At 43.1% G+C, this 15,551-nt stretch overlaps 1 protein-coding gene across 6 annotated transcripts in view; it reads right to left on the bottom strand.

Moving 5' to 3' along the window:
* Window positions 1-15,551, bottom strand: part of RGS20 (regulator of G protein signaling 20) — a 78,830-nt gene that overhangs the window by 38,926 nt on the left and 24,353 nt on the right. The window contains exons 1-2 of one of the 6 annotated variants that reach the window (XM_059394582.1): window positions 15,159-15,285; window positions 14,330-14,445 (exon numbers count right to left, since the gene is read on the bottom strand). The exons of 2 other annotated variants lie outside the window; for them this stretch is intronic. Coding sequence is in view for 2 of the 4 variants with exons in the window: in XM_059394579.1 (XP_059250562.1) it covers window positions 14,498-14,566 (69 nt within the window). In the remaining 2 variants the exon portion in view is untranslated. Of the gene's footprint in view, window positions 1-14,329; window positions 14,446-14,497; window positions 15,288-15,551 lie in introns of those variants that run through there. 3 more of the 6 variants (XM_059394581.1, XM_059394580.1, XM_059394579.1) reach the window with 3 other exon arrangements.

Here is a 15,551-nt window from a genome sequence, read left to right as displayed (position 1 = left end):
GAAATGATGTGACACAGTCAGTGTTAGGGACTGAATTGGGTCCCCCTCATTTTTAGGTTGAAGTCTTAATACCCATACTTCAGAATGTGACTGTATTTGGACACAGGGTCTTTAAAAGTGGTGATTACAGTAAAAGGCGGCCAGTGGGGTGGGGCCACAATCCAATCTAACTGGTGTCCTTATAAGCAGCAGAAATTTGGACACAAGAAAGACACTGAAGATATGTGTGCACCCAGAGGAGGAACACGGGAGGGCAAAGAAGCGAGCTGAGTGCTGAGCCAGAGAGACGCCAGGAGAAGCCAAACTTGCCGACACCTTGATCTTGAACGTTTAGCCTTCAAACTGTGAGAAAATAAAGTTCTGTTGTTTAAACCACCCAGTTGGTGGTATTTGGTATGGCAGCTCTAGCAAATGAATAGAGAGGTTAAGTGATGCTAAAATCGTATTAACTTTGTTGGGTATGACAAAGGCATTGCTACTATTACATGGAAATTATGTTTTAAATGTGCTTATTATAAGGTTATTAGATTTCTTAAAAGTAACATTTTTATTTTAACTGTCCTTAGTAAATAACATTTGTAATGAAGCTTCCTATCATTGTCCCAAAGCAATTAGTTAGAACTATGGAAACTCTAATGGACAAGGCCTCCTTCTTTGATCACAAGCAAGAGTAAGCCCTCACCCAGGGCTGCAGAAGCCCCCCACCACTCTGGTCCAGTCTACTGGGGTTCTCCTAATCTGCTCTGTTTATCTGGCCACAGATCTTACAGACATTAGGCCTGAATGATTATTTGTTAGTTGACGAACTAATTTTCCACCAATTAGAGCAGATGGGTAGTGAAATGTGTTAATGTACATGCAAATTAAGGATAATAAAAGTGCAGAAAATCTGTGTTCCTAAGTAACCAGCTAGATTTCTGTACTCCTTACAGGTCTGTCTGGGCAAATTTTTTGCTATGTTTCTTTTTACAAATTCTACCTTCCCACATAGAAAATTCTCCATGATCCCTTAGAAGCATCGGGTCCTCAAACTTTGCCTTATGTCCATTATTAGATGTTTCCATCCTGTGATGATACCAAGTTTCCATCCCATTTAAACTTTTTAGATTGTAAGTGATTTGACTTTCTGAAAGCCTCGAGCATCAGAGTTATAAACACAGCCTTTGTGCATAGTATTTCCCTCTGGCCCTTCTTCCTTAGTACTTTTGGGGCTTGCTAAATGTCCTGAAGTTTTCCTGTTCATAGGAAAATGCTGAATATTAAGATGGTGGATACCAAAAGGAACCTTAAGTTAGATCCTCTGACTTCATTTCCTATCGGAGATTGTCTTTCCTTGAAGTTTTGGTCTTGTCTTTCTGAAATTTTTTAAAGAGTGAACAGTTTTTCTAAGAAAAAACATTGCTAAGTGTTTGAACGTCATATTTACTTTCATATAGACTGTTTCCTACAAAAATGCAGTAATACTTCACACTTATATTTAGGTTATAGATGAGAGGGAAGCAAAACTTTTCTGTAAAGGACCAGAGAGTCAGTACTATAGTCTTTGCAGGCCATATGGTCTCTATAGCAACATCTCAGCTCTGCCTCTATTGGTGTAAAAGCAGTCACAGACATCCTGTCACTGAATGAATGTAGCTGTGTTCCAATGACACTTTATGGACATTGAAATTCAAATTTCATAACATTTTCGTATGTCATGAAATATTCTTTTCCTTTTGATTTTTCCCCCCAACAATTAAAAAATGTAAATATTGAGCTTCTCAGTTGGTGACCACATCTAGATGCTAGGAGAGCAGTGTCCCCACAGAGCGCACGGAAGCTCCATGTCCCTCCCCCATGCCTTTCCCTCAGCATCTCTTCCACTGGGCTGTGGCTGACTTACTGACCTCCCCCGTGCAAGAAGGAATGCTGCTAGCACACTGCCTTTCGATTTGAACTAGAATTCTTCCCTGAGTCCCCAACATGCCAGCCCTAGCCTATCAAGACTTTGGTTGAGCCAAGTTTCCACAATCCTGTGAGCCAATTCCTCAAAATAAATTTTTCTCTCTCTCTCCCTCTCTCTACACACACACACACACACACACACACACACACACAGAGTAATTTTTAAAAAATGTAATAACCATTTTTGGTGTGCAGGTCATACAAAGCCAGGCAGCAGTCTGGAAGTGGCCCAGGCAACCTAGTTTGTTAACCTCTGTAGTAAATACATAGAAAATCTCAGTAGATTGTTTATAGTTTTAGAAAAGAAAGTGCAGATTCTAGGACAGTAATATCCCATTGATTATGCCAAAGAATCTGCCACCAGAACCTCATGAGAATTTAGTACACAGGACAACAAGCCACATTTCATAAAGAGCCTAACAAATTCTCATTTCTGCCTCCAGCCCAGACCAACCCCTTCATTTCAAAACACATCAAACCAGCATCTACTCACCACCACAGCTGGAGCTTTTGTGGACATGAAAGAGTTTAGGGTTTAGAGTGAGTCCGGAGTCCCCTCTTCTGCTCCGTGTGTTTCCTCTGCAATCTTCTCCCAGTCCATACATGGTGCCCCTGTCTACCCGCATCTGAGCAATCACCTTGATTCCTCTCTCTGCTGCTCAATCACTGGCAAGCTTGCCACTCTGGACTGGACGTCGGGTCTACCCGCTTCGCTCCCAAGTCCACTGCCTGCCCAGCCCAGGTGGGCACCGTCTTTTGCACGGACCGCTACAGTGAGCTCTAATCTCCTTGCACTTTATTACCCACAGATTTTCCAAGACAGTGGCAAGAGTTGAGTAGTTGCAATAAAGACCACGTGACCCGTAAACCCTAAAATATTTACCGATTAAATACAGTCCACATTTTGTGAGTTCCTTTCCGTGGCCTTCAGTGACAATCTACGACACCAGAAGAAAATCTGAACTCTATCAGAGCCTACTTTTTCTAAATATGGCTTCCAAATAATGCAGTTTCTCCTTTATCTATATGAGCAAAGGTAGTAGTCATCACAACTTACATTTAATTTGTGAAATGATTCTGTGGATATTTCAAGATCCCCTTTTATCCATGGGAAACTCAGGCTCACAGAGCTTGTGTGATATGCCCAACTCCCCAAAATCAGCCCCCAAACAGACTTGAATATAGATCATTCGGCTCTAGGCTCAGGTCCATCCCACCACCCCACAGGGCCTTGCTCTTGATACCATAGCTGTGCACGGGCCACAGTTAGACAGGTTTGGGTTATTTTTGGATACCCTTCTGTAAATGCCTCTGGAGTCCTTTTTCTAGCAGGGCTGCTTCTGATTAGAATGGAAACTCCAATGTACTACCTTGGTTCCATGCTCCCTTACTGTTCCCAAGACAGACTCTGGGGGCTGAGCTGATGGAATGTTTTTGTCTGCTGTTCCCAGGGTATATGTGGGAGAATCTCTGGTCCTCAAGGTTCTGGTTTTCTACAGTTTGTGCCAGAATAGCTACTGAAGTTGAGGTTCCCATCCCCCCTTGGCATAAAATGTTAATTAGCTAGATATTTAGAACAAACATCTCAAACTGAAAAAATTTCAAGTAACTGAAATGTTTAATGGTTATGCATTTTGGCCTCCCTGTAGTACCACAGCTACTTGACAATCTTTTTGTGAGACAATATAAGGTGGTTAGATACAGAGATCCAGAAATAAAACCCCCATCTTAAGGGATACATTAAAAGGCTCACAGAGCATCTGACTCTTGATTTTGGCTCAAATCTTGATCTCAGAGTCCTGGGATCAAGCACTGTGTCATTGGGCTCAATGACTCAGTGGGGAGTCTGCTTGAGCATTTTTCTCTCTCCCTCTGCCCCTTTTCTCCTCTCGTGCGTTCTGTTTCTCTAAAATAAGTAAATCTTAAAAAAAAAAAGTTAATAGATGACTAGTTTTTTTTTTTTTAAAGGTTTTATTTATTTATTTGAGATAAAGAAAGAGAACAGGATCAGGAGAGCAGAGGGAGAGATAGAAGCAGGCTCTTGGCTAAGGAGGGAGCTAGACGTGGGGATCAGGTCACAAGATCATGACATGGCATCATGACCTGACCCAAGGGAAGGCACTTAACTGACAGAACCACCCAGGCACCCTGACAACCAGTTTCCATTAAGAAAACATAATCTCTGTATATGTAGCTCCTAATTCTTAAAATACATATGATATATTTTAAATAAATGTATGCTCTATCTAAATTAGTATTTATAGTTTTTTGGGGGGTAGAGGGAGAGAGAGAGAATCTTAAGTGGGATGTGGGGCTTGATTTCATGACCCTGAGATTATGACCTGAGCCAAAATCAAGAGTTGGGACGCTGAACTGACTGAGCCACCTAGGTGCCCCATAAATTAGTATTTATAGTTTTAATACATTCATGATTTTGAATACATCATTGAAAGTAAGGAAAAGAAATAAACACTTTTTCTCATTTATGACATTTGTTTAATATGCCCAGGTGAGTTTTTCACTTTCTTAGAGTTTGCAAAATTATACCTTTTTCATACTTCTTTGCATCCTCTCTTTCACCCTCTTTTGGCCCAAATTTATTCAACATCATCTGGTCATAATGTTCAGATGTTTTTGTTACTAAGTACTTCATTTCACCAAAAGAATAGCACAGTCTAATTAGTCATTTAAAGGGCCAGAAGTAATTTAACTTCTCCAACAAAGCCATAACTCTCATAGGAATTTGATAAATTCCAGTTTGTTGCATAACCAGATCCTACAATTCTTGTGCCTTGACTTAAATCTGCCCACAAACTGTAAGGAGTACAGTCTCCCTAGAATTTGGAGGTCAGACCAGTGAAGCCCAGCCTCACGATGCTGAGGAACTAAAGGCTGAGGTACATCTGTGGCCTTGGGGACACAGATCGGAGGTGCTGTCCTGCTCTCTCAGGTCAGGAGAGGCCTGTGTATCCCAGAACCAACCTTCCTGCCTCTAAGACTACTTTTCTCACCTTCTATTTAGAGCAGAATCTAATTGTTTCCATATACTAGTGGTCTTTTTTTAATTTAATTTTTTATTTGAGAGAGAGAGTGAGCAAGCAAGCACACAGAGTGAGGGGTGCGGAAGGAGAGCAGACTCCCCACTGAGCAGGGCTTGATCCCGGGATCCTGAGATCATGAACTGAACTGAAGGCAGACATTTAAATCGCTTAATCAACGAAGCCACCCAGGCACCCCTAGTGCAGTCTTTTAAAAAAGAAACAAACGGGTAAGTCAAAATAAAACTGGGACTTGAAACAGAAAATTTTAATATGAATATTAGTTATATTTGATTGAAGCATTCATGGAGAGAATGTTAAAATTATTCCTAGCCAACACACAGATTCTCCTCTGCAAAAATGAACCAGCTGTCCCTTCCAGGGAATGCTGGTAGACTTTTTAAAGTATTTCCTAGTACTGTTTTCTTATTGGCAACATCTTGTAATAAACCATACTGGTATGACACCAAGTAGTCAGTTGTGGACTTTACTGAGAGCAAACTATTTCGAATATAATTCTTTCTGTTACTAAATTTTATTTATTTTGTGGTCTATAAAACACAAAAATTTTAGAAAAATATGAATTCATAGATGTATTAAGTAATATTTTCATAGGTATTAAGTCATAGGTGTAGGCTTTTTATATATTTAAAAAAAAAACCCTTTTCAGAACCCTGTTTGAATGGTAAAAATCTTAGTATCTGTACCAGATAAAAATATATCAAAATATAAGTGTTGAAAATAAAATTATACATGTTCAGGGGCCTAAAATAATGATGGATACATATTAGAGGAATAATGATAATAGGTCCCATTTACTAAATGCTCTCCTGAAACTTCTGCTGCACATTTCTTATTATAAAGTAAGTGTAATTACTCCTATTATACATATTCAGAATTGGAGGCTCAGAAAACTAAGTGAGTAAAATAAAAATTCAAGCTCAGTTTTCTTTCATCCCAATGCTCGTGTTTTTTACACTATGTAACTGCAATGCGAAGCATAAAGAGTTGCAAGGATCATAACATACTTCTTTTCCTTCTAACATTTTTAAACTCATAAAACATACAGTACACTTTACAGTTGTAAATGGCAAGGTTTTTTTTAAATGGCAAGATTTTTAATGTTAGTTTTCTCAGTATTATTGGAAACAAGTGATTTAATAGAAAGATGAAAATATGATCCAAAGATAGAAGAAGAAGAAAGAAAAGAAAAAAGAAAGAAAGAAAAGAAACTTAATTCAGGAAAAATATCTTTAAGAAAAAAGACAACAGATCAGGGCAGACCACAGTTCCTTTGCACCAACCAAAAAAGTCAGAAAAATAACTAGAATCACATTTCTAAAGACATCAAAGAGCTATGGAAGCAGAAAGATTAAATTAAAATTTCTGAGAGGCACAGCTCTTCAAAAGTAAGAAGTCTGTCATCAGGTGTTTTTTTCCCCTTGAGGGCATTTGCTGACTCTAGGCTTGGGTTGAGAATATAAAGGGACTCCATAACTCATGTGGGACAGCCAGTCCCCATGTGTAACAAGACCATTCTCAAACACATAACTGGCCTCCTCCAGGCTTTTACCAGATGTGGAAGCCACCTGGGTAAGGTGGGTGCAGAAAGCAAGCTCCAAACTTCTGAAGGGGACACCGAGTGTCTCAGTTTTTCAAGATGGAGGAAATAGAAACCCACTAGGCTCTAACTCTGAAGCCCAGGAGAAAACACTTGAGGAATGGGAAAAAGCCAGAGGTTGCCTATTTCTTATTAAAATTGCAACTGGCCCCAATCTTTTCAATACCTGTTAGTACTGAAGTGGACAGCTTCTCACCCTCACACAGGAAACCCCTCCAAGGGAGAGTCCTTGCTGGGGAACCATATTATCTGAACAAACACAGTTTCTTTATATACAATGTGTACATACAATAAATGTCAGGAGGTATGTGAAGAGACAGAAAAATATGACAGAAGAAACAAATAATAGATACAGATTCACAAACAATATCAATATTGGATTTAGTAGATAAGAACTTGATGCATAAAACTGATGAAAAGATGAAGAATTTCATCAGAGAATTTAAATGTATTAAAAAGAATCAAATAGACATAATACATTGTGAACAAAACACTTTCTGAAATTAACAGCTCTCTAGATGGCTTGATGGAAGCCTAGGCACAGCAGAAGACAGGTTAAATAAAATAATACACAGGTCAAAAGAAAGTATTGAAGGGAAGAAGAGAGAGAGAGACCAAGCAAAAAGATAAAACAGAGCATAGAATAAGAGACACAAGGGAAGAAAGGCCAAATCTAACATATGTAGAACTTTTTTAATTAAATATTTTATTTCTTATTTGACAGAGAGAGAGAGAGACAGCGAGAGCAGGAACACAAGAATGGGGAGTAGGAGAGGGAGAAGCAGGCTTCCTGCAGAGCAGGGAGCCCCATGTGGGGTTCAATCCTAAACAACTAAGCCACCCTGGTACCCCTGAAGAATTTGAGTCCCAGAAGCAGGAGAGAAAGAGAGAAAATGGGCAAGAAGTTGTTGAGTGAACATTTCCCAAAACTGATGAATGATATCAATCTACAGTTAAAAAAACTCAGTGCATTGAAAGCAGGACAGATGCAAAACCACACAATTTGTGGCAAGTCAAAAACAAAGAGAAGAATTTTAAATCAATTAGAGGAAAAGCTGTATTACCTTCAGGACTTTTCCACAGAACCTACAGAAGTCAGAAGACAACGTTTTGAGAACATAAAGGCAAGGCACAGACTGGGATGTGCAATAATACGGACACATGCACATTTTTGACAATAACTTATATCCAGAATATACAAAGAACTCTCATGAATGAAAAAGAAGACAAATACCACAATGGAAAAAGATGAAGAAGCCAACAAAAAGAAAAGAAGCCAACAAAAAGATGCTCGACATCATTAGCAATTAGAGAAATAGAATTTTTAAAAAGATTAAAAAAAAAAAGATTTAAAAAAAAATTTAACAGAGGGAATGGGAGAGGGAGAAGCAGGCTTCCCACTGAGCACAGGGCCCAATGTAGGACTTGATTCCAGACTCCTGGGATCATGACCTGAGCCGAAGGCAGACACTTAACCAAAGGAGCCACCCAAGCAACCTAAAAAAAACAACCAAACAAACAAAAAAACAAACCTAAAACCATAATGAATTAGCAAAACACTGCCACCAGAATGACTAAAACTAAATAGGTGGACAATGGTAAGTGTTGGTGAGGTCACAAAGCAATATATTACTGGTCGGGTTGTAAATTAGTTTGGAGTGTAAAAACAGTTTGAAAAACAGTATCTCCTAAAGCTAAACATATTTACCCAGCAATTTCACTCCTGGGCTTCCAACAGAAATAAGGCTTATGTTTGTCAAAAGACTTGAATAAGAATACTAATATTAGCATTATTCATAATAGCCCCATACTAGAAACAATTCAAATATCCTTCAACAGAAGGAATAGATAAATAAAACAGATGAAATAGACAAGTAACTGTACTGTGTTAACACAAAGTAACAATGCACAGCACTGAAACATCACAATACACAAAACAACAAGAGAATCTCTAAAAAATAACGCTGAGCTAAAGAACCAGATGCAAAGAATTTGTACTATATAATTCCTAAGAAAAGGCCCAGCTAATACAGGTGACCCTTGAACAATATTGGGGGTTGAGCTGCTGGCTGTCCCCATACAGCTGAAAATTTGCCTATAACTTTCAACTGCCCGCAAACTTAACTATAGAGCTTACCGTTGCCTGGATGCCTTACTGATAACATAAACAGTTGGTTAATGCACATTTTATGTTACATGTATTATACACTGTATTCTTATAATAAAGTAAGCTAGAGAAAATAAAATGTTATTAAAAAATCAGAAGGAAAATTCTTCTATAGTAGTGTAATACATAAAAAAATAAAATCCATGTATAAGCTGACCCAAGCAGTTCAAACCTGTTTTTCAGGGTCAACTGTATATAGTTTGAAAACTTATGAGAGTGGTTATCTGTGGGAGTAATGACTGGGAGAAAGAAAGAGGGGGTCTTATGGATATGAGCTGAAATTATCTGATATCTTGATCTAGAGCAGTGGTGAGTGATCTTGCCCCCCAGGAAACATTTGGCAATGTCTGGAGACATGTTTTGTTGTCACATCTAGGAAAGGGTGCTACTGGCATCTAGGGACAGGGATGCTGCTAAACATCCTACAATGCACAGGACAGTCTCCCAAATAGGCAGGTATTTAGTTCATAATGTCAATAATGTTGAGGTTGAGAAATGCTCATCTAGATGATAGGAAGTTACACGGGGCTATACTCATGTAAGGTTGATTAAGTTGTATATTGAAGATGTGTACATTTTACTATTTAAGTTATAACTCAAATAAAGAAGGGTAAAAGTAATAACATCACAAAAGTACTTATAACTCCGCCCTGAAATTTAACAAACTTATATAGAAACTCTGTTGCAGTTTTATGTGTAAGTCTAATTCATTAGCATCCTAATGACCTGAATTTGCCAGGAATTACACAAGTTAGGAAGAATGGAACCCTTTAGTTCTCATCCCCATTAAATGTCAAGAAGTATCTATACTTCCCGGTGTAGCAAGAAGATGTATGAATTAGTAACTGGGTTATTTGCTAGGAAAGGATATTTGTATAAACACAATAAAGGTGTATGTAAATTCCACATGTCTGGGATTTTCTTGGAGCCATTCTGCTGAACTGGCTTGGGAGATCGCTGCAAAGCTGCTCTCTACTTAATGCCCTGTATTTCTGTCCAGAAGATACAGAAAAATATATGTGTACTTTTAAGCAACAGTTTAACCTTTGTTCCCAAGATAATAACATTTTGCCACTAATTACCAATAATTAAGAAATCTACTAGTCCTTTACATGTCGTTCCTACTCCACCCTGAGATGTCAATTTTGTTGGCAAAGGTGGGGTAAGGTATACGTTGCATCATTCCTTCCACTGTCTTGCATAAAAGCCAACAGCTGTTTATGTTGATCTAACCATGCAACCCAAAAAGTGCTGGAATAGCACCACAAGCCCGTGTTCCAGCTCCTGGGCAAATACTGTTCAGTTAGTGTTAGGGGTGATAGGCACCTAAGGAGCCAAATGGGAGAACGAAGTGTACTCCTGTACCTCCTGTACCTCACTGTGGGGTTGACCTGCAGTGCAGATGTACAACCCAGGACCGCAGGAAGCCAAACTGCTAAGTAACTGCATGTTAGTACACTAACATGTACTCTAAAAGGATTTTACAATTTGGAGTAAAATTAAGTAGTAAGTAGAAATCAAGCACACCCAAACCAGAATAGTTAGTTGACTTTAAGAAGTAACTGAAGTGAAATATGCCTACGAGGCAATAGCGCTTATTACTCCTATTTCACAAATGATTCCCCATGCAAATAGCTAGAAACTAATAATCGGGATTAGAATAAGAGCAATTTATTCTATGAATCCATCATCATGTAATATTCCCTTGTACTCTTGGTCACATCAAACTTTATTATGAATGGCCGCCACGGAAGCCCATTCAATCGTATTATGAACTGACTCATCCAATGCAGTGTTGTCTAGATTCTTGAGCTGCTCAAGGTAAAATTCAGAGACCATCTCAAGTAGGTGCCGGGTAGTCAGTGACTCATGCTTCTTGTGTTAAATGCTAAGCTCTGACTCAGAGTGAACCCTGTTAGCTGCTGACTGATACTATACGTATTTGACGAGAAGCAGCTCACACCATGACTCACCTGGTGGTACACTGGAAACCAATCTGAAATATTCCCAATTGGACAGTGATTCACATTCTAATCATACTGGGACTTGACTTAACACATGTGGTTTCAAAACCTGATTCTGTTAAACTGGCTTGGGAGATTGCTACAGAGTCACTCCCTACTTAATGCCCTGTATTTCTGCCTAAAAACATGTGGTAGGTATACAGAGGTGCAAAGTCAAGGGTAAGATATCCCAGTTCATGCACCGGAGAGAACCATGGTTTCCTTCCTCAAGGAGGCAAGCACCATTCCTACAAGTGCTTTCTTTGAAGGACACATCGTTCCTATAATCCTAACTAACTTTGTAAGGCTAGATGCTTACTTGAAAGGCTCTGCCATACAATTCCTAAACTGCTCGTGTGTGAGAGCTCGACCTTGAAAAAACCTGCTGCACCTCTCTGTGGAAGGTGAATGTCATTATACATGCATTAAACATGCAGTAATGAAAGAACTGCAGGATTTTAGGAATGGATATTCAAGTGCCTGGAGAGGAAACCATTATTTACCAAGCCACTGCCTTGGAATAAGCAAGCTTCCCCCACTTCACTCTTGCTTGTCCACAAAATCTGGAATAATAAAATCTCCTTTTATGTAAATTTGAAGGCCTTTCCTAAAAAGCGCTCTTAAGTCAGCAGGAAGGAAATTTTCAGAATTTAAGAAAAGCTCAAAAGTGATTTCTAAGGAAAAACTGCTACAAGGTATTAACAGAATATGCAACCAAATGCGTACTCCAGCGGGACCCTGAATTCTAGTGCTGGCTCTGCCTCTGGCTTGATCTGTGACCTTAGCCTAGTAAGTTTTGTAGTTCTACCTTCTGCTGTGCTGGACCATGATGAAGCTGTGGGACAGTAGCCAAATTATTGTCCCGTCTTTCTCGTGTTGTATATAACACATGCTTGTATATTTTCCCTTATGTAATGACTTCCAGTTTCCTATTTGTTACAGGTTCACAAACCTGTAGTAAACAGGAACACATCAGCGTGGTGCATAAGAGCCTTAGGTGGCCAGTCAGAAGACTTAACTCTAATCCTATTTGGAGCCCTACTTACCTAGAGATCTCCAGTAGGGACCTCTACCCTCTCTGAGTGTTTTCTCAGCTGTAAAGTGAAGGAATCTGAGTTTTATTATTCTATGTAGTTCTTTCTTTATTTTTTGAAGTGATCTCTGTGCCTGTTGTGGGGCTTGAACTCACAATCCAGAGATCAAGGGTCTGAACCAGCAGGCACCCCTATCTTTCTATGTTCTTGATATTATAAGAGTATTTTGGCTAAAATGTTTACAATCATCTTAGAGAAGTTAGCATTTCTAGCTTGCAAGGTATGTTTCCAGATTCTCTTAAATACAAACTGACCTGGTGCAATATTTTAATGGAGACCTTGGAATTTCTGTATATACCATGACCTAGTGTGTATTTTTTATGCACATCATTTAACAAAATGAAACATTTTTTGAAGGTTAAAGATAATTTTCAAAAATGCTGTTTGAAAAGTGTATATAAGTATTTCATAACTATTTGAAATAAAGAGTCCAGATGGTATACAAATGCACTATATTTAAAATTTACATATCAACATGGATGGTGATGGACATCTTCTACTTTGATATACATACGCTTTATAGCATATCCAAAAAGATGCATTTTGTTCCTGATCTTATTATACAGTATTTTGAAAGCTACTTAGCCAATTTTGCATAAACACAACAATAGTAACACTAGCTCTTGTTTGGTATGTGACAGAGCTCTACAGTATTAATTTACTGAAAGCTGGAAGCTACCCAGTAAAGTAGGTACAGGTACTTTTTCTTATCCTCATTTTACAGATGATAAAGAAAAGGCACCAAAATGTTAAGTCACTTCCAGAAGTCACACAGCTAGGCTGGGATTTGAATCCAGACAGTTACAGAACTTGGATTCTGACTTATCAGGCAATACTGCTCCTCATATGCATTACTGATACACGAGACAGAAGATGTTATTTAATGAGTAGAAAGTACATAGGATGAGGCCCAGTAGAGGTTATGAGCAAAAATTAGGTTATGAACAAAACCAAGCATTTACAGATGGAGTCCTTTCATTACACATGTCCTTGCCAAGTCTAGGGACGAAATCACTTTTTTGAACTCGGACACTTGTTTAGTCCATTCCATAATCTGCAATCACTAGAAGAAAAATGAAGCCAAGCGACGCTGGGGCCCAGTGCCCCGGATGAGGAGGTCAGACCCAAGAGGGATGACCGGGGATTGGGGCAGGAAACTCCCTGCTCTCCCCAGTCTAGAGGCGTGAAGGAGCTCAGGGCCGAGTGACTACTTTTGCAAGGCGGTGAACCAGAGGAGTCCCGCCCTCACCGCCCGCACTTGCCAGGTTTGGGACGTCCTGGGAACTCCAGCTAGGCCGCCCCGTAGGCAAAGATGTGGTCCGAAAGAGCCCTGGGCCTCCGCCAGATTCAGAGAAAGAAAAGAAGGGAGGAGAGAGTTCCCCTCTGGCGCTTTCCTTCTTCTGGATAGAAAATGCATTCACTTTCACCCCTGTAACTGTCCGCTGCTGGCCGCGAGGGAGCCGCAGCAGCACCCCGGGCTCCCAGTCCGTGCCCGCGTCCCGGGCCTCGAGCACGCTCCGCCGCCGCATCCCGCCGCGGGGGTCTTGCAGGGCCCTGGCCGCTCGCCCGGATTTTCCTCCGAAACTGGCGAGTTCCACTCCTGCCTCGGAGCGCGGTCTCCTGCAGTCCCTTCCCCGCCCACTCACCACCCACGCCTGGGGGCAGGCAGTAAAACCGAGACTCCCCAGTGCCCACCGTTTTCAGCTCACTCCCCCAGACGCCGAGCACAGAGACCCCGCCCGCAAACGCCCACCAGCCCAGCACGCGCCTAGGCCCTAACCCCGCCTCCTCCCCACCGCGGGGGGGGAGGGGAATCGCCACGCGCACCCACCCTAAAAGGTCCTACCGTTCCGTCCCGCGGGCGCGACGTCCCTCCTAGGACCCCGCGCGCCCACGCCCCCTTCCAGTCTCCGCCGCCTGGCTGCCGCGACACGTTCCAACTACCCAGCGCCCCTCGGAGAGAGCGGAAGATTCGACCGCCTGGGTTTGTTCAAGAAAAACACCCGCGGCGCCTGCACCGTAACCGCCTTGTCCGAGGGTGCGCGGACAGTTCAGTCCAGCTGGTTTTCAAGAGCGTGAATGCGGACACCCAGTCAGACCCTCCAGGGTGCAAGTGCAGGTGCTCCCCCGTGCCCCGCCTGAGTCGCGCTTTTCTTAAAGCGAGGTTCTGTGATTCAGGGAGTGTCTCCTCTTCCGTCCTCCCTGCGCTCAAACTGTCTCGGGCGCCCGGCCCGGTGAGAATGCCGACGTTTCCACAGCCCGGAGGGCCCCAAATCTACTTGGGGGGGTTCAGTACGTATTTTAGTCTTTAAGGGCTACCCACTCACTGACCCAGGCCACAGAGGTCGAATCGCGCGCACGCCCCGCTGGACCCGGCAGAAACTGATCCTGCTGGCTGGGACCCTCCTTGAGACCCAGTCACACCCGAAGCCCATACACCCCTAAAATACACACTGACTGACCTACCCGGCAGGACCCGTGGATGAGCAGACTTCTGCCATCGCGGCAACGACCACAGCTCCAGGTCCAGCCCTGCGTGAGCGTCCCGCTTGGCCCCGGTCACTTCCCAGCCCGACGCCTTAGAGTGAGACCGAGAAGGGGAAAAGCGTTTGAAGATGCGGGGTACTCACGATTTCACCGTCCGCCGGGCGAGCGGGAGGGGAAGCTCGGGCCAGCTCGCCTCCGTCGGCCGTGCGCATGCGTTTCGCGTGTGCCTTTTTTCTTTTTCTTTTTTTTTTAATTACAGTACCAACTGGTGGCCTTACTACGCCCGCGATTGCTTTCCCTGGTTTTCCTTTTCTTCTGGCTCTCGGTCTTTCCTCTCACCTTCTTCTCCCTCTATCACGCTCCTTCAGCTAACCCTCCTCCCCGCCCCCTCACTCCCGCCTCCCCAGCCGGGCTATCCCGGTCTCGCCTCGCTCTTGCGGCGGCGCGCTCCACTGCGGCGGGGGCTGGGGGGAGCCCGGCTCCAAGCTGGACCCCGCAGCAGGACTGTAGCCCCCTTCTCCAGTCCGGAATTAGGCAGAATCCAGAGTGTGGGCATCAAGCCAGGCGAGGGTGAAGAGAGTCTGCAAGACCCCCTCTGCACTCCCTCCCTTCGGCGCGCGGGGGCTGAGCGAGACTCGGCTGTGCGGGAATGCGTGCTCAGACCTTGTGAATGAAGGGGGGCGGTGGGAGGTGCAAGTGTGAGTGTGCCGGGCGGGGGGGGGGGGGCGCCGCACGCGGAGGGCGTGCTCTAGCCCTGGAGAGTCACGCCACGGACTACCCCGCATCTGGAGGGCAGCCTCCTACCATGTCTCTTTCTCCGGTTGCTACTCCGAGAGCTGCACCCGTCCCACCCCGGTACGCTTTCTGCTGGTCCCTCACTGGAAAGGAGTTCCACGCCCTCTTCCTGCTGCCGGAGCCGGAGGCCCCACCAGGTCGGGGGGTGGGGGTAGGGGTGGGAGGGTTGGCTAATTCCGGATTTCGGATCCCGCTGAGACTTTTGGCAGCTGCCCTCCGTCCCCAGAGGCTCCGAAGTGCAGGGGTAAAGAGAGGGAAAAACGCTGCCTCCCAGCTCCGCGGGCACAGAGCACTGCGTGTCCCTATAGACCCCGCCGTGTACCCTCGAGAGCAAGACTCAAACCGACCGCCTGAGCCCGGCGCGGGAGCTTAGAGGGCTAAACTGAAGCTGGAAGCTGACCT

This window comes from Mustela nigripes, chromosome 3 (genome assembly GCF_022355385.1).
Source record: "Mustela nigripes isolate SB6536 chromosome 3, MUSNIG.SB6536, whole genome shotgun sequence".
NCBI lineage: Eukaryota > Metazoa > Chordata > Mammalia > Carnivora > Mustelidae > Mustela > Mustela nigripes.
The sequence above is the reverse complement of the archived record's forward strand: the minus strand, read 5'-3'. Positions and strand labels throughout refer to the sequence as shown.